This window comes from Anser anser (genome assembly GCF_964211835.1).
Source record: "Anser anser genome assembly, chromosome: 19".
NCBI lineage: Eukaryota > Metazoa > Chordata > Aves > Anseriformes > Anatidae > Anser > Anser anser.
Genome location: NC_139740.1, coordinates 450,456 through 468,248, shown reverse-complemented (window position 1 = coordinate 468,248; position 17,793 = coordinate 450,456). Strand labels below are relative to the sequence as shown.

At 43.5% G+C, this 17,793-nt stretch overlaps 2 protein-coding genes across 2 annotated transcripts in view; both read left to right on the top strand.

Annotated features, from left to right (window-relative positions):
• LOC310883830 (tRNA selenocysteine 1-associated protein 1-like) overlaps positions 1–17,793 on the top strand; it is a gene marked incomplete at its 5' end in the record, with an annotated part of 73,459 nt that overhangs the window by 1,802 nt on the left and 53,864 nt on the right. The gene's annotated exons all lie outside the window — the stretch shown is intronic.
• LOC310883923 (tRNA selenocysteine 1-associated protein 1-like) lies at positions 772–5,112 on the top strand. Its single transcript, XM_083805010.1, has 4 exons — positions 772–935; positions 3,119–3,314; positions 3,841–3,886; positions 4,705–5,112. Exons 1-4 carry the CDS (start codon positions 775–777, stop codon positions 4,839–4,841), a joined length of 540 nt encoding a protein of 179 aa, XP_083661136.1. The 5' UTR covers positions 772–774; the 3' UTR covers positions 4,842–5,112.

The window sequence follows — 17,793 nt, the reverse complement described above, 5'->3', positions numbered from 1 at the left end:
AAAAGTTAGTGGGAAACTGAGAGCAGGATCACATTCAGTAGTGAGAGAGCAGCAGCCTAGGGAAAGCTGATGAATGACTGTAACAGATAGTTCTATTTTAAGTGTAAAACAACACTCAGTACTTTATAATGGTGGTCTTACCAGAGGGTTCTTCTCCATGGCTCCTAAAAGCACGTCTTGAAGGCATTTGAGTGCAGTGAACTTAAGCTGTAAGAGTTGGGCTGGTAAGCTTGGCCTGATTTGAAGCTGTAGGCACGGGGCTATAATTTCTGAACAGGCTACAAAAGAAACTGTACCACTGTGCTTTTCAGTGCTCCGTTTAGCAAAGCCATCAAATTGTTGCAGGCAATTGATGTTGTTCTTCTAAGAGCACCTGAAAGATATTTTTGTTTGAAGAGTTCAGAGGTACCGGTTAATACTGGTTCAGATAATTACAGCCAGCTCTTGGTGTTTGTGACCAATAAAGTTTGTGGCTCCAAAAGGAGTGGGTTAGTGCTAACTGATTAACTGCTGTATATGCAGAAATATGGAATCTGATTACTTACGCAGAGAGCACTTAAAATGTATTGTTTTGCTGGCTCTCAGTGAGTTGCATCTTAATGCTACCAAGGAATAAGCTTTTTGCTTCTGGCCCAAGTTTTTTAATTTGGTGAAAGCCTTTTCTGTGCACGTGCACATGCCAGAGAGGTTGCTTAAGTAATAGAAGCTATAGTAGCTGCTATCTTCTGTTTTTTGTAGAAGACAGAAATTGAATTCATTAGCTTTGTAACTGTTATGCATACTAGAATTGGTTTTCTCCCTTTTGAAAATAGTAGAGGATATGCCTATGTCAGATTTGGTGAGCAAGGTGATCAGATGAGGGCACTGCAAGACTGCCAGAACGCACCAGGCCTGGGGGGAAAAGGAATCCGGCTGAGCATAGGAATTTCTAAAAGGTAACCAAGGAGTTGTGCATTGATACAATTATTCTAAATAATCAGATTCTTGTAGCTCTGCCTTTGGAAAGTCTGTGGCCCTTGCTCTAGTGGCTGTACACAGGATGCAGTCTACAAAACCAGAAATGCAGAAGTCCTATGTTTTGACTCCCTGGATTCATCAACCTGCTTCAGGATGGCTGGGGGAATCCAACTGTTAAGTCTAGCCAGACAGCGCAACTTGGGCTTAGCTGCCATTGTAACCAGCCTTGTTTCTCAACAGCAGCAAAGCTGAATGCATTGGTAAATATTTTCAGGTTTGGGCCTGCATAAGGTAGAAGAGACAACAAGTGGTTTTATATGCTAGGGAGTTCTTGTTCTTAGAGCTTTCCCTCTAGTTTGAGAGAAGCACATAACTAGTTTTACAGTGGGTTGACAGGAAAGAAGTGGGGGGAAAAATGGGAACGCAGGGAGAAAGCCAAAGGCGTTATTACTAGAACAGGTTTAGAATGCTATTCTTTGCTTTTCATGAGCTTAGGGCAATGGGGAGTTTAAAGCTTAGCACTTCCTGAGAGGGTTTCTTACTCTACCGGCTCAGTTCTATCACTTATTTAAGGCAATTCAGGTCTCTGAACGGTTAAAGAATTGACACCAGATTTGATGAACTTTGATCCAGGATACTGACAAAACAGGACTTCATATAAACAATTTCAGTATGTTCATGAGGTTAGCTTGTGTGTTCTGTTAAATAGTAAAAAATGACACTTCTGTTTCTGTTTACCTAGCATAATTCTGCAAATGTTGCCTCCTTCTGCTTTAGAATGGAAATGCTCTTCTCCAAGAGAGCACTGTCCAAACTTCTTTGCCAAAATTTTTTGATTAAATTAATATTGTTTTATTTTGAAAACAAGAATAAGCCACAAACATGTTTTCTTGCTTCGGCTATCCAGAAGAACGTCAACAGTATTTTCAGATTTTCCTTCCCTACACAACTGTATGTAGGAAGAGTGCAGTTGGAAGCAGAAGACCTAAGATGATGTATCTTCTGTTTGTTTACTACAGTAACAAGACAATGGATTACCTCTTTATTAGAACTTGTGTAGCTTTGCAGTATTGAAACAAATGTAGGTATTAAAATACACATCAGTAATACGTTTCTGAATGGCTGAGTACCGTGCTCTCTTAGCATTGAAATACCCAGCCATTGGATTAGTTTGTCCCTCATGTTTGCTGAGTTTGGAAGCTATTTCAGAATGCCTTCAGCTTGTATTCTTCCCCAAAAGCATAGAACTCACTTCTCTGCATCCCCAATTCAAGTGAGAGAAACTGGGCACTGCAGACACAGGAGGTCTGCCTGTACAGAATCAGTGAAGACAAGTCTAAACAGCGGATTTTTTTGAATATGCAGCTGGGTTATCTGAATGTTCTTTATGCAGTGTACCTCAGTTTTAGTACAGATAGCACTTGTCTTGGTTCTTGTCATTAGTCTGAAGCTGCCCCTGAGAAAATCTTGAAAGGGAAAGTAGTGAAAGCTAATCAGCTGGCCCTTTCTTCTTAAGAACCAGCGTATTTTGTAATTCTCCCACTAATAATAAGGCGTCATGCTGGAGAATCGCGATTGTGTTGTTAAGCAAGACTGACTTCACCTGAGCGGTATAGTTGGCAGCTGTTGAATGTTTAATGGACTTTAAACAAACAAAAAAACAGAGCAGGTGGAGGTAGACATGGCAAACTGACAGGCAGCGTCAGATGCTTCTTTGAAATGGATAATCTGACTCCATTCACTTCTTTCTGGAAATAAGATCTAGTAATTAACCAAACAAAAGATAGAAGGGTTAAGACTGCATCTTTAAAGCAGCTGTGCTTGATAAATGTCTCTGGTCTTAAATCAATCTTTAGCAAAGCACAGAGACATAGCAGCAGCTTGCTTATGCCAACGCTAAAAATACTTGATGTGTACAGGTAACCATGTCAAGGCTCTGGAGTTAATCCATGAGAACAATTCCTTCTGGTATTGGCAAAGGTGAGGATGCTTGCTTCTATAGAAATGAGGTTTTGAGCTGTGACTTAAGCTGTCACTTAGGTGACTGTTTAGGAAAGCTTCCTTTTAAGCTTTGAAGTATGTAAGCTAACAAATTGTTTAAGTTCAGAACTGGGTTTACAGTCTCTTGTTCTCTGACTGTATGCAACTCCTCATGTTTCAGACTGAAAGCAGAATTGCAGCGGTACCAGTCATACAACTATAATGATTATTACCAAGATTACCAGAACTACTATTCGCAGAGGAGTTACGATGCTTACGCTGACTACAACTACAGCTCCTATGCTCCCTATGACAGCATGCAAGCTGTTGGAGACTGCTCTTTAGGAGATTCTTTAATGGCTCCAGCTGTTTTTGAGGTAAAGATAGTGCACGCTTGCTGTAAAGAAAATATTTCACAGATAATATGTTGTACAGATTTGTGTGAATCAGCAAAAAGAATCCGAAGTTGAAAACATGCTTTCTGCTTAGTGTGAAGTTAAAAGAGCAGATTCCATTCAGAGGTGTTTGTATTTAAGTGCTTAAATAGTAAATCCATAGAATTAGTGATTTATACACCATTATTTGTTCACGCATACCAAAGAATGGTTTTGACAGCATAATTGCGTACGCTTCTTCTGTTCCTGTTCTTCTGATTTGCTTTGCTTAAAGCAAATTAAACAGTTGTTGTAAGTGGTCTTATCGTGGTCAATGTATTAGTTGTGACCTCCGGAAGTCCCTTCCAACCTGTACTGTAATATTGGCTTTCTTCTAAAAATAAGTAGATAAAATGCCATCTATCCTTGTAGTTGTAGGAAGAAGGAATGGGTTGAGACTGCAGCACTTTGAATCTGTGATGCTTTCTGAAATGAGTTATGATTAAACTTAGCCTTTTCTGTCTTTCAGGAATCTTCAGTTATGACTGCAATCGGTGATGACCTAATTACTGACGGTAATAAGGGTTCTGTCATTGTCACTTGAGTTTAGCCATACTTGTGCCTTTTAACAATACAAGCCAACCTCTACTGGATGAAGAACATCTTGAAAATTCAGCTGAGGTCAAACCTCTGTGGGGTTGATCTGCAATCAGCTGGGGTTTTAAAGCTGATACAGCATACACTGACCGCATCAAGTAAAACGGGACACTGTCAATGCTTCGCAGCAGGTTTCTTGTACCTGTGCCTTCATTCCCATTTGAAAATGGTCTAAGACAGAATTTTGTTCTTTGTATTGGTTCCGCTAAACAGATTTTGTATTAGAAACTCAGTAATATGCAAAAGCTTTGTTCTCCACCCTGAGGTAAAAGCTTATGTTGCAGATTCCAAAAGGAGGATTCAGCTTGCACTTACAAATACGGTACAAAACATATTTGTGTCCTGGAAGGTTTGCAAAGTTCCTCACGTGGAGGCATTTTGTGTTAGTGTTTAGAAACTATCCTATGTAACGTGTATTGCCGTAGAAGTGAATTAAATGACTCTTGGGAGGGTTTCATGGCTGATTATCCTTAAACGTTATCTTTACTATCTTAAACATTGTCTTTGTCTTTATCTTGAAAGACAATTCTAGTCCCAGCCTTCTAATATACAAATTCCCAAAAGTTGGAGCTGTGAGGCTCAAAATTTTAGAGGACTAAATACCTCACTAAAATTAGTAGATCTAATAGCTTATTACACTTAGCTTAAAATACATTTTGTTAGCCATTTCACATGAAGTTTTTTTGTGCGCATGCCTCAGATTTGATACTTGGACTTACCAGGCTTTTATTTTCAGATCCACAGCTCTACTTGGATGTTGATGAAATGAACAGACAATTCGCGGAGACAAGCGAAGAACTCTACGATTCACTCATGAATTGTCACTGGCAACCTCTGGATACGGTCACTTCTGAAATCCCCTCTGCTATTTAAGTGTCTTCTAGAGCATGACCGTTAGGACCAAAGTGCTAAAACTACATTTCTTCTACATTATTCTAGCTCATAAGTTTTAAAGCACAATGATAGGTTGGGTTTTTTTTGCTATGCTTTTGACAGTTTCTGTAATCTTTTTGTTCATCACTCTCTTCTTGGAGCATCATGAAGTCATGTAAATATTCGAGAAATGTAAAGAGGTAAATGGGGTCTTATCTTAAAGATAAGACTTGCCTGTGTAAATAAAAGATTTGTTTCTGCAAACCTGCCAGCAAGGGATTTTACTTGTACCTGTGTGCAGCACGTTCTCTTCCGGCTTATGGAATTTAACAAGGTAGTAAGGGTATTTCATCTGTCTTTATTTTTATATGGGCATTAGGACACAAGCAAAATCTAGCTTCCCCTTGTTTTCCTGGTTCCTTAGGTAAGCGACAAGCCAAGCCTTTCATGTGCTTGCTTAGACTGGAAGTATGTATGGGAGACACTCACAGGCCTTGCTATGGAAACACCTGTGCCCACTTTTTCCTGCAGGCTGCTGGCTCTAACTGTACTACTGATACATGCTAGGTCAGCTAAAATTGGCTTATAAATAGGGTATGTTAAGCATATGGAAGTGTAGACTTCAACTGCCATAGCTACAAACATCCCGTGGAATGAGGATGATGTCTGCTGGCACTCTCTGCATCAGCATTCAGTTTTCCCTTGCCCTTCTTACTGTTAGACTTCTCAGCTGACGCTTTACAGCGAAGAAATTGCTACAACATAATCCGTGTTCTTAAACCTAAAAAAAAAAAATCTTGGAGAAAACAACTTGCTGGTTTTCCCTCCTTGCTGGCAAGGAGAAAAATAGTCCACCAGGAACAACAAAAAAATCCTAGTAACAGCTCCTTAAGTTATACCCTCTGCTACCCTCTCTGATTGCTCTGGTCTTCCTTCATTCGTGGTAATGAAGTTTTTAAAGCTCTGGTAGAAGGATGACAGCACTCAAGTCAAAGGAGATGAGAGCAATGAGGAAAGCTTTGCTTTAAGCTAGAGCAGTCTTGCGAGTTGCTGCCTTTATGCTGTTCTTATCTTGAAGGGTACAGAGTCTTTTCCAGTCATAGGGACTCCATAACCCTATGAGTATGGAGAAATAGTTGCTAATTAACAGTGTGTATAATAAGTAAGTGAGGCTGGAAACAAAAGAATATTCCTCCAAGAAAAAAAAGGAAGCAGAAATTACTGTACTTAATAGCTGGGGAAGCTGTTAAAGCTAGTTGACACAGTTCTGGTACTGCCGTGTGTGTTTTGGGGGCAACATAAACCATAATTGCTGTGATGGCAGGTAAGAATCCAATTCTTTTTTATGGCTTAGTGTAGTCAGTGAAAGCAGTGGTCCTAAGCTGCATGCTGTTCTTAAATGTAATGCAAATTCTCTTTTGTGACTCCTCAGTACTTCCAGGTTACTTGTAGCTGATCACCAGCAACTGCTTCTGTTAGCTATTAGCTGTTGGGTTTTTGCTAGGAATACTTTCAGTCCTGAATTGAAATGATGACATCCTGAAACAGAAGAGGCTCTTGGAGTATTGTAGGAAGCACATTCTTCCTGGTTCTAGTGCAGGTGTACACGTAGGAGGAGGCAGAAGGCAAAGAACCTCACATAGGTGGAGGGGGTGAGGTGGCATCACAGTTAGAGCTGTTGCAGTTAACTCTTCCCAAAGCATGAAAGCAACGTGGCTGGGAACAGGGATTTGTTGGGTTGCTTCTTTGTGTGAGCCAGGGAGTCTTTTGAGGGGCAGATTAATAAGAATATGACACAAGGTAGAGGTGGAATAGATGAAGCAAAGAATCTGGGTGGGAAAAGGGTTGCTTGTACGTGTCTATGGAATTGTTTCAGGGGACTGAGCTGGGGCAAATTCAAGATAATAGATGCAGCCTCCTTGAATTTGGATGGCAGTGCTGAAGCTTCAAAACCTTACAAGCTTTGATGCCACTTCAATTGTAGTGCATAGCTGTGGTACTTGAGCTCAGAAGTGCAAACTGCACAGGATTTTTTTATCTATTTTCTTCAATGTGAGCAGCAAAACATCTTCCAGGAATGTGCCTGGGTGCTACGCTGCTTTGACACGGCTTGCTTTGCATCACCAAACACAGTAGTTAGGTTGCATCGAGTACTTTGTGGAAACATTCATTGTGTTGTCACCCAGAAATGGGATGCTACAGATGTGTGTTGGCCCGGCAGTATCAGTGCTGGTTTTTGGCCTTTGAGAGGTTGGTCCATAACATGTGACCTGTGTAACGAGAGGCCCACATAGATTGGTGACTTCATTAAGTCTGATGCTGTGGTGGTGTGTGACCCAAGGCCCTGAACGTCAGAAAATCAGGCTGTGGCCACCTATTTTATGCAGACTTTGCCTATTAACAAGGTCTCTACACTGTACGTTAGAGACGTGCGCCTCCTTTTCCGGACTAGATAGCGAAAATACCAGTTTTGTAGTTCAGTGAATGAGATTGGTTGGGCTGTTTGTTCTCCAGAGCTGAAAAATGTTGGGAGTGTATTCTCTTGGAGTCCACAGAAATGAAAATGATGAGAGGAAGAGAACGTTGGTTGCAGCCCGCGTGCTGCTGTTATAAAGTAGTTCTCTGATGTCTTTTTCCCTCTGCTGAGACTTATCAGCCTATCGTCCTTTCCTGTTAGGAGCGCATACCTGGCTTGGGATGGTGTGCGCAGGGCAGATTCTTTACCGTAAGAGCACAGTGAATGCCAGACTTCTTCCTGTACTGCCGTGTTAACCGTGAGTCACAAATTCAGGAAGCAGTGATTGCATCGGAACTGCTAGAATGCTTTGCGGAGTCTTTTTACTGGGTAAACTTCACAGCTGCAGTTACAACTTCCAGCCTGTGTTAGCTGAACACATCGTACTGGTGCCCGCCATCAGTTTGACAAAGATGGGATTGCAGTAGGGACTTGCTTTTTTCCTTCTTTTTAATTAAACAAGTCTTTGAAGCAACTTTTCCAACACCGCCATACTTCACTTCTTCCAGTTATTTTCTGTTTTACTTAGCTGAAATGTTTTTTTTTCTTCCAAGCTTGAGGAAGTTTTCTACAAGAATGTCCCGTAATGATTTCATAAACTCTTTTCATTGTACCTAGCTGCAACAGAGAGTGCTTTTATTCAAAAACCTGCTGGTTTTCTCTTCCAAGAAGTAGTGGGGTTTTTCCTATCTCTTCACTGATGGGAAAGGCTGTAGGACAGTAGCTTGAGGGGCTACTAATGCTGTCATCAGTGAGCCGGGAAAAGGCAGGAGTCCGAAACGGGTAAAAAGTACTTAAAAGGATACCAAAAGAGTAAACGGTACTTAAGCCGTGGATGTTTCTTTTTGCAGGGATGCTCTGGACTAACCGCTTCTTTCTAGCGCTACCTCAAAGTAACTTGCAGATAGAACTCACAGGGAAGGTTGATCAAATGGTGATGATCGCTGTCATTCTGCTGGACACGCAGATACTTGCCTTTCGTTTTGGCTCATTTTTAATACCAATTAACTTCAGTGCCTCGCGTTAATAGACACCGTTTGACTGCATCGGCAAATGTTTCTGAGTCGTGAGTGTCGTTAAAGGCCTGTCACCTGTTGTGGTTTAACCCGGCTGGCAGCTAAACACCACACAGCCGTTCGCTCACCCTCCCCCCTCCCTCTCTGGGATGGGGGAGAGAAACGGGAAAGTGAAGCCGGTGAGTTGAGATAAAGACAGTTTATTAAGACAGGAATATAATAATAACAATAATAGTAATAATAGTGATAATGGTAATAGTATTAATAATAATAATGTGTAAGAAAACAAGTGATGCACAATGCAATTGCTCACCACCCGCTGACCGATGCCCAGCCTATCCCCTAGCAGCCGGCCCCCCACCCCAGCCAGCCACCCCTATGTATTGTTTAGCATGACGCCAGATGGTATGGAATACCCCTTTGGCCAGTTTGGGTCAGCTGTCCTGGGTCTGTCCCCTCCCAGCTCCTGCTGCACCCCCAGCCTGCTCGCTGGCAGGACAGAGCGAGAAGCCGAAAAGTCCTTGGCCTGGTGTAAACACTGCTCTGCAACAATTAAAACATCAGCATGTTATCAGCGCTCTTCTCATCCTAATCCAAAACATAGCACCCTACCAGCTACTATGAGGGAAAATTAACTCTGTCCTAACTGGAACCAGGACAAACTGCTTCAGCACTTTTGATCTTTTACAAACTCAGCTAAATTATTTAAGTTCTACTTTGGGCAATAGGGTGACATCACCAGGGTCTCGGGGTGCCCATCAAGCACTGACTTGATGGGAGTCTCACGTATTTGAACGTATTTGAAGTGACACTTTATTCTTGATACCTTAGGGCCCACTCCTTGGCCCACTCTTGGGTTCGGTCTCTTCCGAGATGGCTTTTCTTAATTAGCCTAATACCGCTCTCCTTGCTTGGCTTCTGTCAGCATGGAGCAGCCATCTCACATCAGCATTTTCTCGCAACAGTCAGGTGATCTCTGTCAGTGCTGCCAACAGGGGCACCCCGAGACCCTGGTGATGTCACCCTATTGCCTCACAAGAGGTGGCTGGCTATAAATGCCCTGAGCGGCGCGCCTGCGGCCAGTCCAGCTGGCGGTATCGAAAGCTCGAGGTCCTAAGGCTGGAAGGAAAGAGAGAGGCGGAGGTGTGCCGAGAGGCACACGCGAAGCCATTGCTGTTGCACCCGAGCCATCGAGGTCCTTCGGTAATGTTCTCAAATCTATAGACATCTATCTGCCTCATCTGTCCTAAGCGCGGTCTTGCCATGTATAACCTACCACAAGCAGATTTGCCATTCTAACGGCAATGTCTGCAATCCATACACAGAACAGTTACCGCTACAGTACTCTAGACAATTGGTTGAACCTAGAAAGCTGATGTCTCTTTGCTGCTGCAATGTTTTCTTCCTGCTCCTATCTGCAGTAGTCCTGCTGGTGTCACGCCAAGCGTCGAGATCCAGACAGCGACACGCAAGGCATCGAGGTCCTGCCGGCGACCCGGGGGGTGCTGAAGACCCCAGGCTGCTGCTAAGTGCCTGGCACCAGGGCAGCCTCCCCCAGACGAAAACCAGCTCCACGTTGCGGCGGCCACAGGCATCATGAGCTGGCGGCCACGGCGGCAGCCAGAGGAGGCCCCCGAGGAGGAGACGTGCCCCATCTGTTTGGAGCGCATGTCCAGCGCGGCTCGCATCGACCCCTGCAGGCACATCTTCTGCCTGGAGTGTGTCCACGTCTGGGCTGCCGAAAGAGACACCTGCCCGCTGTGCCGCGGGCACATCATTGGCATCGTGCGCCTGGCCCGACGACCACGCAGGAGGTTCCAGCGCAACGCACGGCTGGGGCAGCGGCAGCAGCAGCAGCAGCGCCAGACGAGCCCCTCCAGCTACCGCTCCCGCAGCGTCTCGCCCCGGCGCAGGGAGCGCAGCCCCTCCATGGCAGGAGAGCTCGTCAGGAGCTTCTCCTGGCACGCGGGGCAGGTGGGGCGCAGACTGCCAAGGTCCCAGCAGGACGACGACGTCGGGGACACGTCCTGGCTGCATAGGGTCAGGCAGGAGGAGCCGGGGGCCGGAGACCGCACGGGCCGGCAGGCCGGGCCCCCCGCCTGAGCAGGCGGCCGGGCCTCACCTGGGGACGGGCTGGGGGTGGCAGCCACAATTAATTACCCCGGGAATAAATTACAAACTGTTCCACCCTGCAAAGCCTCTGCCTGCACTTATTTCCTGCATCGGTCAGCGGGGGGGGGTGGGGGGGGTGGGGGCTGAACGCAGCCCTCTGCCGCTGCCCGCGTCGCCAATTGGTTTGGGGATGTCTGCTCCTGATGGGGAGCGGCTGCGGGTGGTGGGTCCCCGAGTGAGACCTGGGGGTGAGAAGTCATTTGGGGGATGAGAAGTCGTCATGGGAATGGGAAAGTGTTGGGAGTGGGAGCAGCCACAAAGGTTTAAATTACTCAGTTGTTTTATTGGCCTCGCGTGATAAGAAGACTCAACTCTATCCACAAAATCCTGGCTGATGAAGGAACACGGTGCCCAAAGTAGAACTTAAATAATTTAGCTGAGTTTGTAAAAGATCAAAAGTGCTGAAGCAGTTTGTCCTGGTTCCAGTTAGGACAGAGTTAATTTTCCCTCATAGTAGCTGGTAGGGTGCTATGTTTTGGATTAGGATGAGAAGAGCGCTGATAACATGCTGATGTTTTAATTGTTGCAGAGCAGTGTTTACACCAGGCCAAGGACTTTTCGGCTTCTCGCTGTCCTGCCAGCGAGCAGGCTGGGGGTGCAGCAGGAGCTGGGAGGGGACAGACCCAGGACAGCTGACCCAAACTGGCCAAAGGGGTATTCCATACCATCTGGCGTCGTGCTAAACAATACATAGGGGTGGCTGGCTGGGGTGGGGGGCCGGCTGCTCGGGGATAGGCTGGGCATCGGTCAGCGGGTGGTGAGCAATTGCGTTGTGCATCACTTGTTTTCTTACATATTATTATTATTAATACTATTATCATTATCACTATTATTACTATTATTGTTATTATTATATTCCTGTCTTAATAAACTGTCTTTATCTCAACTCACCGGCTTCACTTTCCCGTTTCTCTCCCCCATCCCAGAGAGGGAGGGGGGAGGGTGAGCGAACGGCTGTGTGGTGTTTAGCTGCCAGCCGGGTTAAACCACAACAGGTGACAGGCCTTTAACGACACTCACGACTCAGAAACATTTGCCGATGCAGTCAAACGGTGTCTATTAACGCGAGGCACTGAAGTTAATTGGTATTAAAAATGAGCCAAAACGAAAGGCAAGTATCTGCGTGTCCAGCAGAATGACAGCGATCATCACCATTTGATCAACCTTCCCTGTGAGTTCTATCTGCAAGTTACTTTGAGGTAGCGCTAGAAAGAAGCGGTTAGTCCAGAGCATCCCTGCAAAAAGAAACATCCACGGCTTAAGTACCGTTTACTCTTTTGGTATCCTTTTAAGTACTTTTTACCCGTTTCGGACTCCTGCCTTTTCCCGGCTCACTGATGACAGCATTAGTAGCCCCTCAAGCTACTGTCCTACAGCCTTTCCCATCAGTGAAGAGATAGGAAAAACCCCACTACTTCTTGGAAGAGAAAACCAGCAGGTTTTTGAATAAAAGCACTCTCTGTTGCAGCTAGGTACAACGAAAAGAGTTTATGAAATCATTACGGGACATTCTTGTAGAAAACTTCCTCAAGCTTGGAAGAAAAAAAAACATTTCAGCTAAGTAAAACAGAAAATAACTGGAAGAAGTGAAGTATGGCGGTGTTGGAAAAGTTGCTTCAAAGACTTGTTTAATTAAAAAGAAGGAAAAAAGCAAGTCCCTACTGCAATCCCATCTTTGTCAAACTGATGGCGGGCACCAGTACGATGTGTTCAGCTAACACAGGCTGGAAGTTGTAACTGCAGCTGTGAAGTTTACCCAGTAAAAAGACTCCGCAAAGCATTCTAGCAGTTCCGATGCAATCACTGCTTCCTGAATTTGTGACTCATGGTTAACACGGCAGTACAGGAAGAAGTCTGGCATTCACTGTGCTCTTACGGTAAAGAATCTGCCCTGCGCACACCATCCCAAGCCAGGTATGCGCTCCTAACAGGAAAGGACGATAGGCTGATAAGTCTCAGCAGAGGGAAAAAGACATCAGAGAACTACTTTATAACAGCAGCACGCGGGCTGCAACCAACGTTCTCTTCCTCTCATCATTTTCATTTCTGTGGACTCCAAGAGAATACACTCCCAACATTTTTCAGCTCTGGAGAACAAACAGCCCAACCAATCTCATTCACTGAACTACAAAACTGGTATTTTCGCTATCTAGTCCGGAAAAGGAGGCGCACGTCTCTAACGTACAGTGTAGAGACCTTGTTAATAGGCAAAGTCTGCATAAAATAGGTGGCCACAGCCTGATTTTCTGACGTTCAGGGCCTTGGGTCACACACCACCACAGCATCAGACTTAATGAAGTCACCAATCTATGTGGGCCTCTCGTTACACAGGTCACATGTTATGGACCAACCTCTCAAAGGCCAAAAACCAGCACTGATACTGCCAGGCCAACTCATATCTGTAGCATCCCATTTCTGGGTGACAACACAATGAATGTTTCCACAAAGTACTCGATGCAACCTAACTACTGTGTTTGGTGATGCAAAGCAAGCCGTGTCAAAGCAGCGTAGCACCCAGGCACATTCCTGGAAGATGTTTTGCTGCTCACGTTGAAGAAAATAGATAAAAAAATCCTGTGCAGTTTGCACTTCTGAGCTCAAGTACCACAGCTATGCACTACAATTGAAGTGGCATCAAAGCTTGTAAGGTTTTGAAGCTTCAGCACTGCCATCCAAAGTCAAGGAGGCTGCATCTATTATCTTGAATTTGCCCCAGCTCAGTCCCCTGAAACAATTCCATAGACACGTACAAGCAACCCTTTTCCCACCCAGATTCTTTGCTTCATCTATTCCACCTCTACCTTGTGTCATATTCTTATTAATCTGCCCCTCAAAAGACTCCCTGGCTCACACAAAGAAGCAACCCAACAAATCCCTGTTCCCAGCCACGTTGCTTTCATGCTTTGGGAAGAGTTAACTGCAACAGCTCTAACTGTGATGCCACCTCACCCCCTCCACCTATGTGAGGTTCTTTGCCTTCTGTCTCCTCCTACGTCTACACCTGCACTAGAACCAGGAAGAATGTGCTTCCTACAATACTCCAAGAGCCTCTTCTGTTTCAGGATGTCATCATTTCAATTCAGGACTGAAAGTATTCCTAGCAAAAACCCAACAGCTAATAGCTAACAGAAGCAGTTGCTGGTGATCAGCTACAAGTAACCTGGAAGTACTGAGGAGTCACAAAAGAGAATTTGCATTACATTTAAGAACAGCATGCAGCTTAGGACCACTGCTTTCACTGACTACACTAAGCCATAAAAAAGAACTGGATTCTTACCTGCCATCACAGCAATTATGGTTTATGTTGCCCCCAAAACACACACGGCAGTACCAGAACTGTGTCAACTAGCTTTAACAGCTTCCCCAGCTATTAAGTACAGTAATTTCTGCTTCCTTTTTTTTCTTGGAGGAATATTCTTTTGTTTCCAGCCTCACTTACTTATTATACACACTGTTAATTAGCAACTATTTCTCCATACTCATAGGGTTATGGAGTCCCTATGACTGGAAAAGACTCTGTACCCTTCAAGATAAGAACAGCATAAAGGCAGCAACTCGCAAGACTGCTCTAGCTTAAAGCAAAGCTTTCCTCATTGCTCTCATCTCCTTTGACTTGAGTACTGTCATCCTTCTATCAGAGCTTTAAAACTTCATTACCGTGAATGAAGGAAGACCAGAGCAATCAGAGAGGGTAGCAGAGGGTATAACTTAAGGAGCTGTTACTAGGATTTTTTTGTTGTTCCTGGTGGATTATTTTTCTCCTTGCCAGCAAGGAGGGAAAACCAGCAAGTTGTTTTCTCCAAGATTTTTTTTTTTTAGGTTTAAGAACACGGATTATGTTGTAGCAATTTCTTCGCTGTAAAGCGTCAGCTGAGAAGTCTAACAGTAAGAAGGGCAAGGGAAAACTGAATGCTGATGCAGAGAGTGCCAGCAGACATCATCCTCATTCCACGGGATGTTTGTAGCTATGGCAGTTGAAGTCTACACTTCCATATGCTTAACATACCCTATTTATAAGCCGATTTTAGCTGACCTAGCATGTATCAGTAGTACAGTTAGAGCCAGCAGCCTGCAGGAAAAAGTGGGCACAGGTGTTTCCATAGCAAGGCCTGTGAGTGTCTCCCATACATACTTCCAGTCTAAGCAAGCACATGAAAGGCTTGGCTTGTCGCTTACCTAAGGAACCAGGAAAACAAGGGGAAGCTAGATTTTGCTTGTGTCCTAATGCCCATATAAAAATAAAGACAGATGAAATACCCTTACTACCTTGTTAAATTCCATAAGCCGGAAGAGAACGTGCTGCACACAGGTACAAGTAAAATCCCTTGCTGGCAGGTTTGCAGAAACAAATTTTTTATTTACACAGGCAAGTCTATCTTTAGACCCCATTTACCTCTTTACATTTCTCGAATATTTACATGACTTCATGGTGCTCCAAGAGAGTGATGAACAAAAAGATTACAGAAACTGTCAAAAGCATAGCAAAAAAAACCCAACCTATCATTGTGCTTTAAAACTTATGAGCTAGAATAATGTAGAAGAAATGTAGTTTTAGCACTTTGGTCCTAACGGTCATGCTCTAGAAGACACTTAAATAGCAGAGGGGATTTCAGAAGTGACCGTATCCAGAGGTTGCCAGTGACAATTCATGAGTGAATCGTAGAGTTCTTCGCTTGTCTCCGTGAATTGTCTGTTCATTTCATCAACATCCAAGTAGAGCTGTGGATCTGAAAATAAAAGCCTGGTAAGTCCAAGTATCAAATCTGAGGCATGCGCACAAAAAAACTTCACGTGAAATGGCTAATAAAATGTATTTTAAGCTAAGTGTAATAAGCTATTAGATCTACTAATTTTAGTGAGGTATTTAGTCCTCTAAAATTTTGAGCCTCACAACTCCAACTTTTGGGAATTTGTATATTAGAAGGCTGGGACTAGAATTGTCTTTCAAGATAAAGACAAAGACAATGTTTAAGATAGTAAAGATAACGTTTACGGATAATCAGCCATGAAACCCTCCCAAGAGTCATTTAATTCACTTCTACGGCAATACACGTTACATAGGATAGTTTCTAAACACTAACACAAAATGCCTCCACGTGAGGAACTTTGCAAACCTTCCAGGACACAAATATGTTTTGTACCGTATTTGTAAGTGCAAGCTGAATCCTCCTTTTGGAATCTGCAACATAAGCTTTTACCTCAGGGTGGAGAACAAAGCTTTTGCATATTACTGAGCTTCTAATATAAAATCTGTTTAGCGGAACCAATACAAAGAACAAAATTCTGTCTTAGACCATTTTCAAATGGGAATGAAGGCACAGGTACAAGAAACCTGCTGCGAAGCATTGACAGTGTCCCGTTTTACTTGATGCGGTCAGTGTATGCTGTATCAGCTTTAAAACCCCAGCTGATTGCAGATCAACCCCACAGACGTTTGACCTCAGCTGAATTTTCAAGATGTTCTTCATCCAGTAGAGGTTGGCTTGTATTGTTAAAAGGCACAAGGATGGCTAAACTCAAGTGACAATGATAGAACCCTTATTACCGTCAGTAATTAGGTCATCACCGATTGCAGTCATAACTGAAGATTCCTGAAAGACAGAAAAGGCTAAGTTTAATCATAACTCATTTCAGAAAGCATCACAGATTCAAAGTGCTGCAGTCTCAACCCATTCCTTCTTCCTACAACTACAAGGATAGATGGCATTTTATCTATTTATTTTTAGAAGAAAGCCAATATTACAGTACAGGTTGGAAGGGACCTCCGGAGGTCACAACTAATAAATTGACCACTTACATAAGACCACTTACAACAACTGTTTAATTTGCTTTAAGCAAAGCAAATCAGAAGAACAGGAACAGAAGAAGCGTACGCAATTATGCTGTCAAAACCATTCTTTGGTATGCGTGAACAAATAATGGTGTATAAATCACTAATTCTATGGATTTACTATTTAAGCACTTAAATACAAACACCTCTGAATGGAATCTGCTCTTTTAACTTCACACTAAGCAGAAAGCATGTTTTCAACTTCGGATTCTTTTTGCTGATTCACACAAATCTGTACAACGTATTATCTGTGAAATATTTTCTTTACAGCAAGCGTGCACTATCTTTACCTCAAAAACAGCTGGAGCCATTAAAGAATCTCCTAAAGAGCAGTCTCCAACAGCTTGCATGCTGTCACAGGGAGCATAGGAGCTGTAGTTGTAGTCAGCGTAAGCATCGTAACTCCTCTGCGAGTAGTAGTTCTGGTAATCTTGGCAATAATCATTATGGTTGTATGACTGGTACCGCTGCAATTCTGCTTTCAGTCTGAAACATGAGAAGTTGCATACAGTCAGAGAACAAGAGACTGTAAACCCAGTTCTGAACTTAAACAATTTGTCAGCTTACATACTTCAAAGCTTAAAAGGAAGCTTTCCTAAACAGTCACCTAAGTGACAGCTTAAGTCACAGCTCAAAATCTCATTTCTATAGAAGCAAGCATCCTCACCTTTGCCAATACCAGAAGGAATTGTTCTCATGGATTAACTCCAGAGCCTTGACATGGTTACCTGTACACATCAAGTATTTTTAGCGTTGGCATAAGCAAGCTGCTGCTATGTCTCTGTGCTTTGCTAAAGATTGATTTAAGACCAGAGACATTTATCAAGCACAGCTGCTTTAAAGATGCAGTCTTAACCCTTCTATCTTTTGTTTGGTTAATTACTAGATCTTATTTCCAGAAAGAAGTGAATGGAGTCAGATTATCCATTTCAAAGAAGCATCTGACGCTGCCTGTTAGTTTGCCATGTCTACCTCCACCTGCTCAGTTTTTTTGTTTGTTTAAAGTCCATTAAACATTCAACAGCTGCCAACTATACCGCTCAGGTGAAGTCAGTCTTGCTTAACAACACAATCGCGATTCTCCAGCGTGACGCCTTATTATTAGTGGGAGAATTACAAAATACGCTGGTTCTTAAGAAGAAAGGGCCAGCTGATTAGCTTTCACTACTTTCCCTTTCAAGATTTTCTCAGGGGCAGCTTCAGACTAATGACAAGAACCAAGACAAGTGCTATCTGTACTAAAACTGAGGTACACTGCATAAAGAACATTCAGATAACCCAGCTGCATATTCAAAAAAATCCGCTGTTTAGACTTGTCTTCACTGATTCTGTACAGGCAGACCTCCTGTGTTTGCAGTGTCCAGTTTCTCTGACTTGAATTGGGGATGCAGAGAAGTGAGTTCTATGCTTTTGGGGAAG

Bases quoted from the DNA above. Each gene is read 5' to 3' on its own strand.
- LOC310883923 (XM_083805010.1), top strand. From the start codon at position 775: ATGCATACTAGAATTGGTTTTCTCCCTTTTGAAAATAGTAGAGGATAT. The intron at 936-3,118 runs GTAACCAAGGAG...CTCATGTTTCAG, and splicing joins AGCATAGGAATTTCTAAAAG to ACTGAAAGCAGAATTGCAGC. The intron at 3,315-3,840 runs GTAAAGATAGTG...TCTGTCTTTCAG, and splicing joins TGGCTCCAGCTGTTTTTGAG to GAATCTTCAGTTATGACTGC.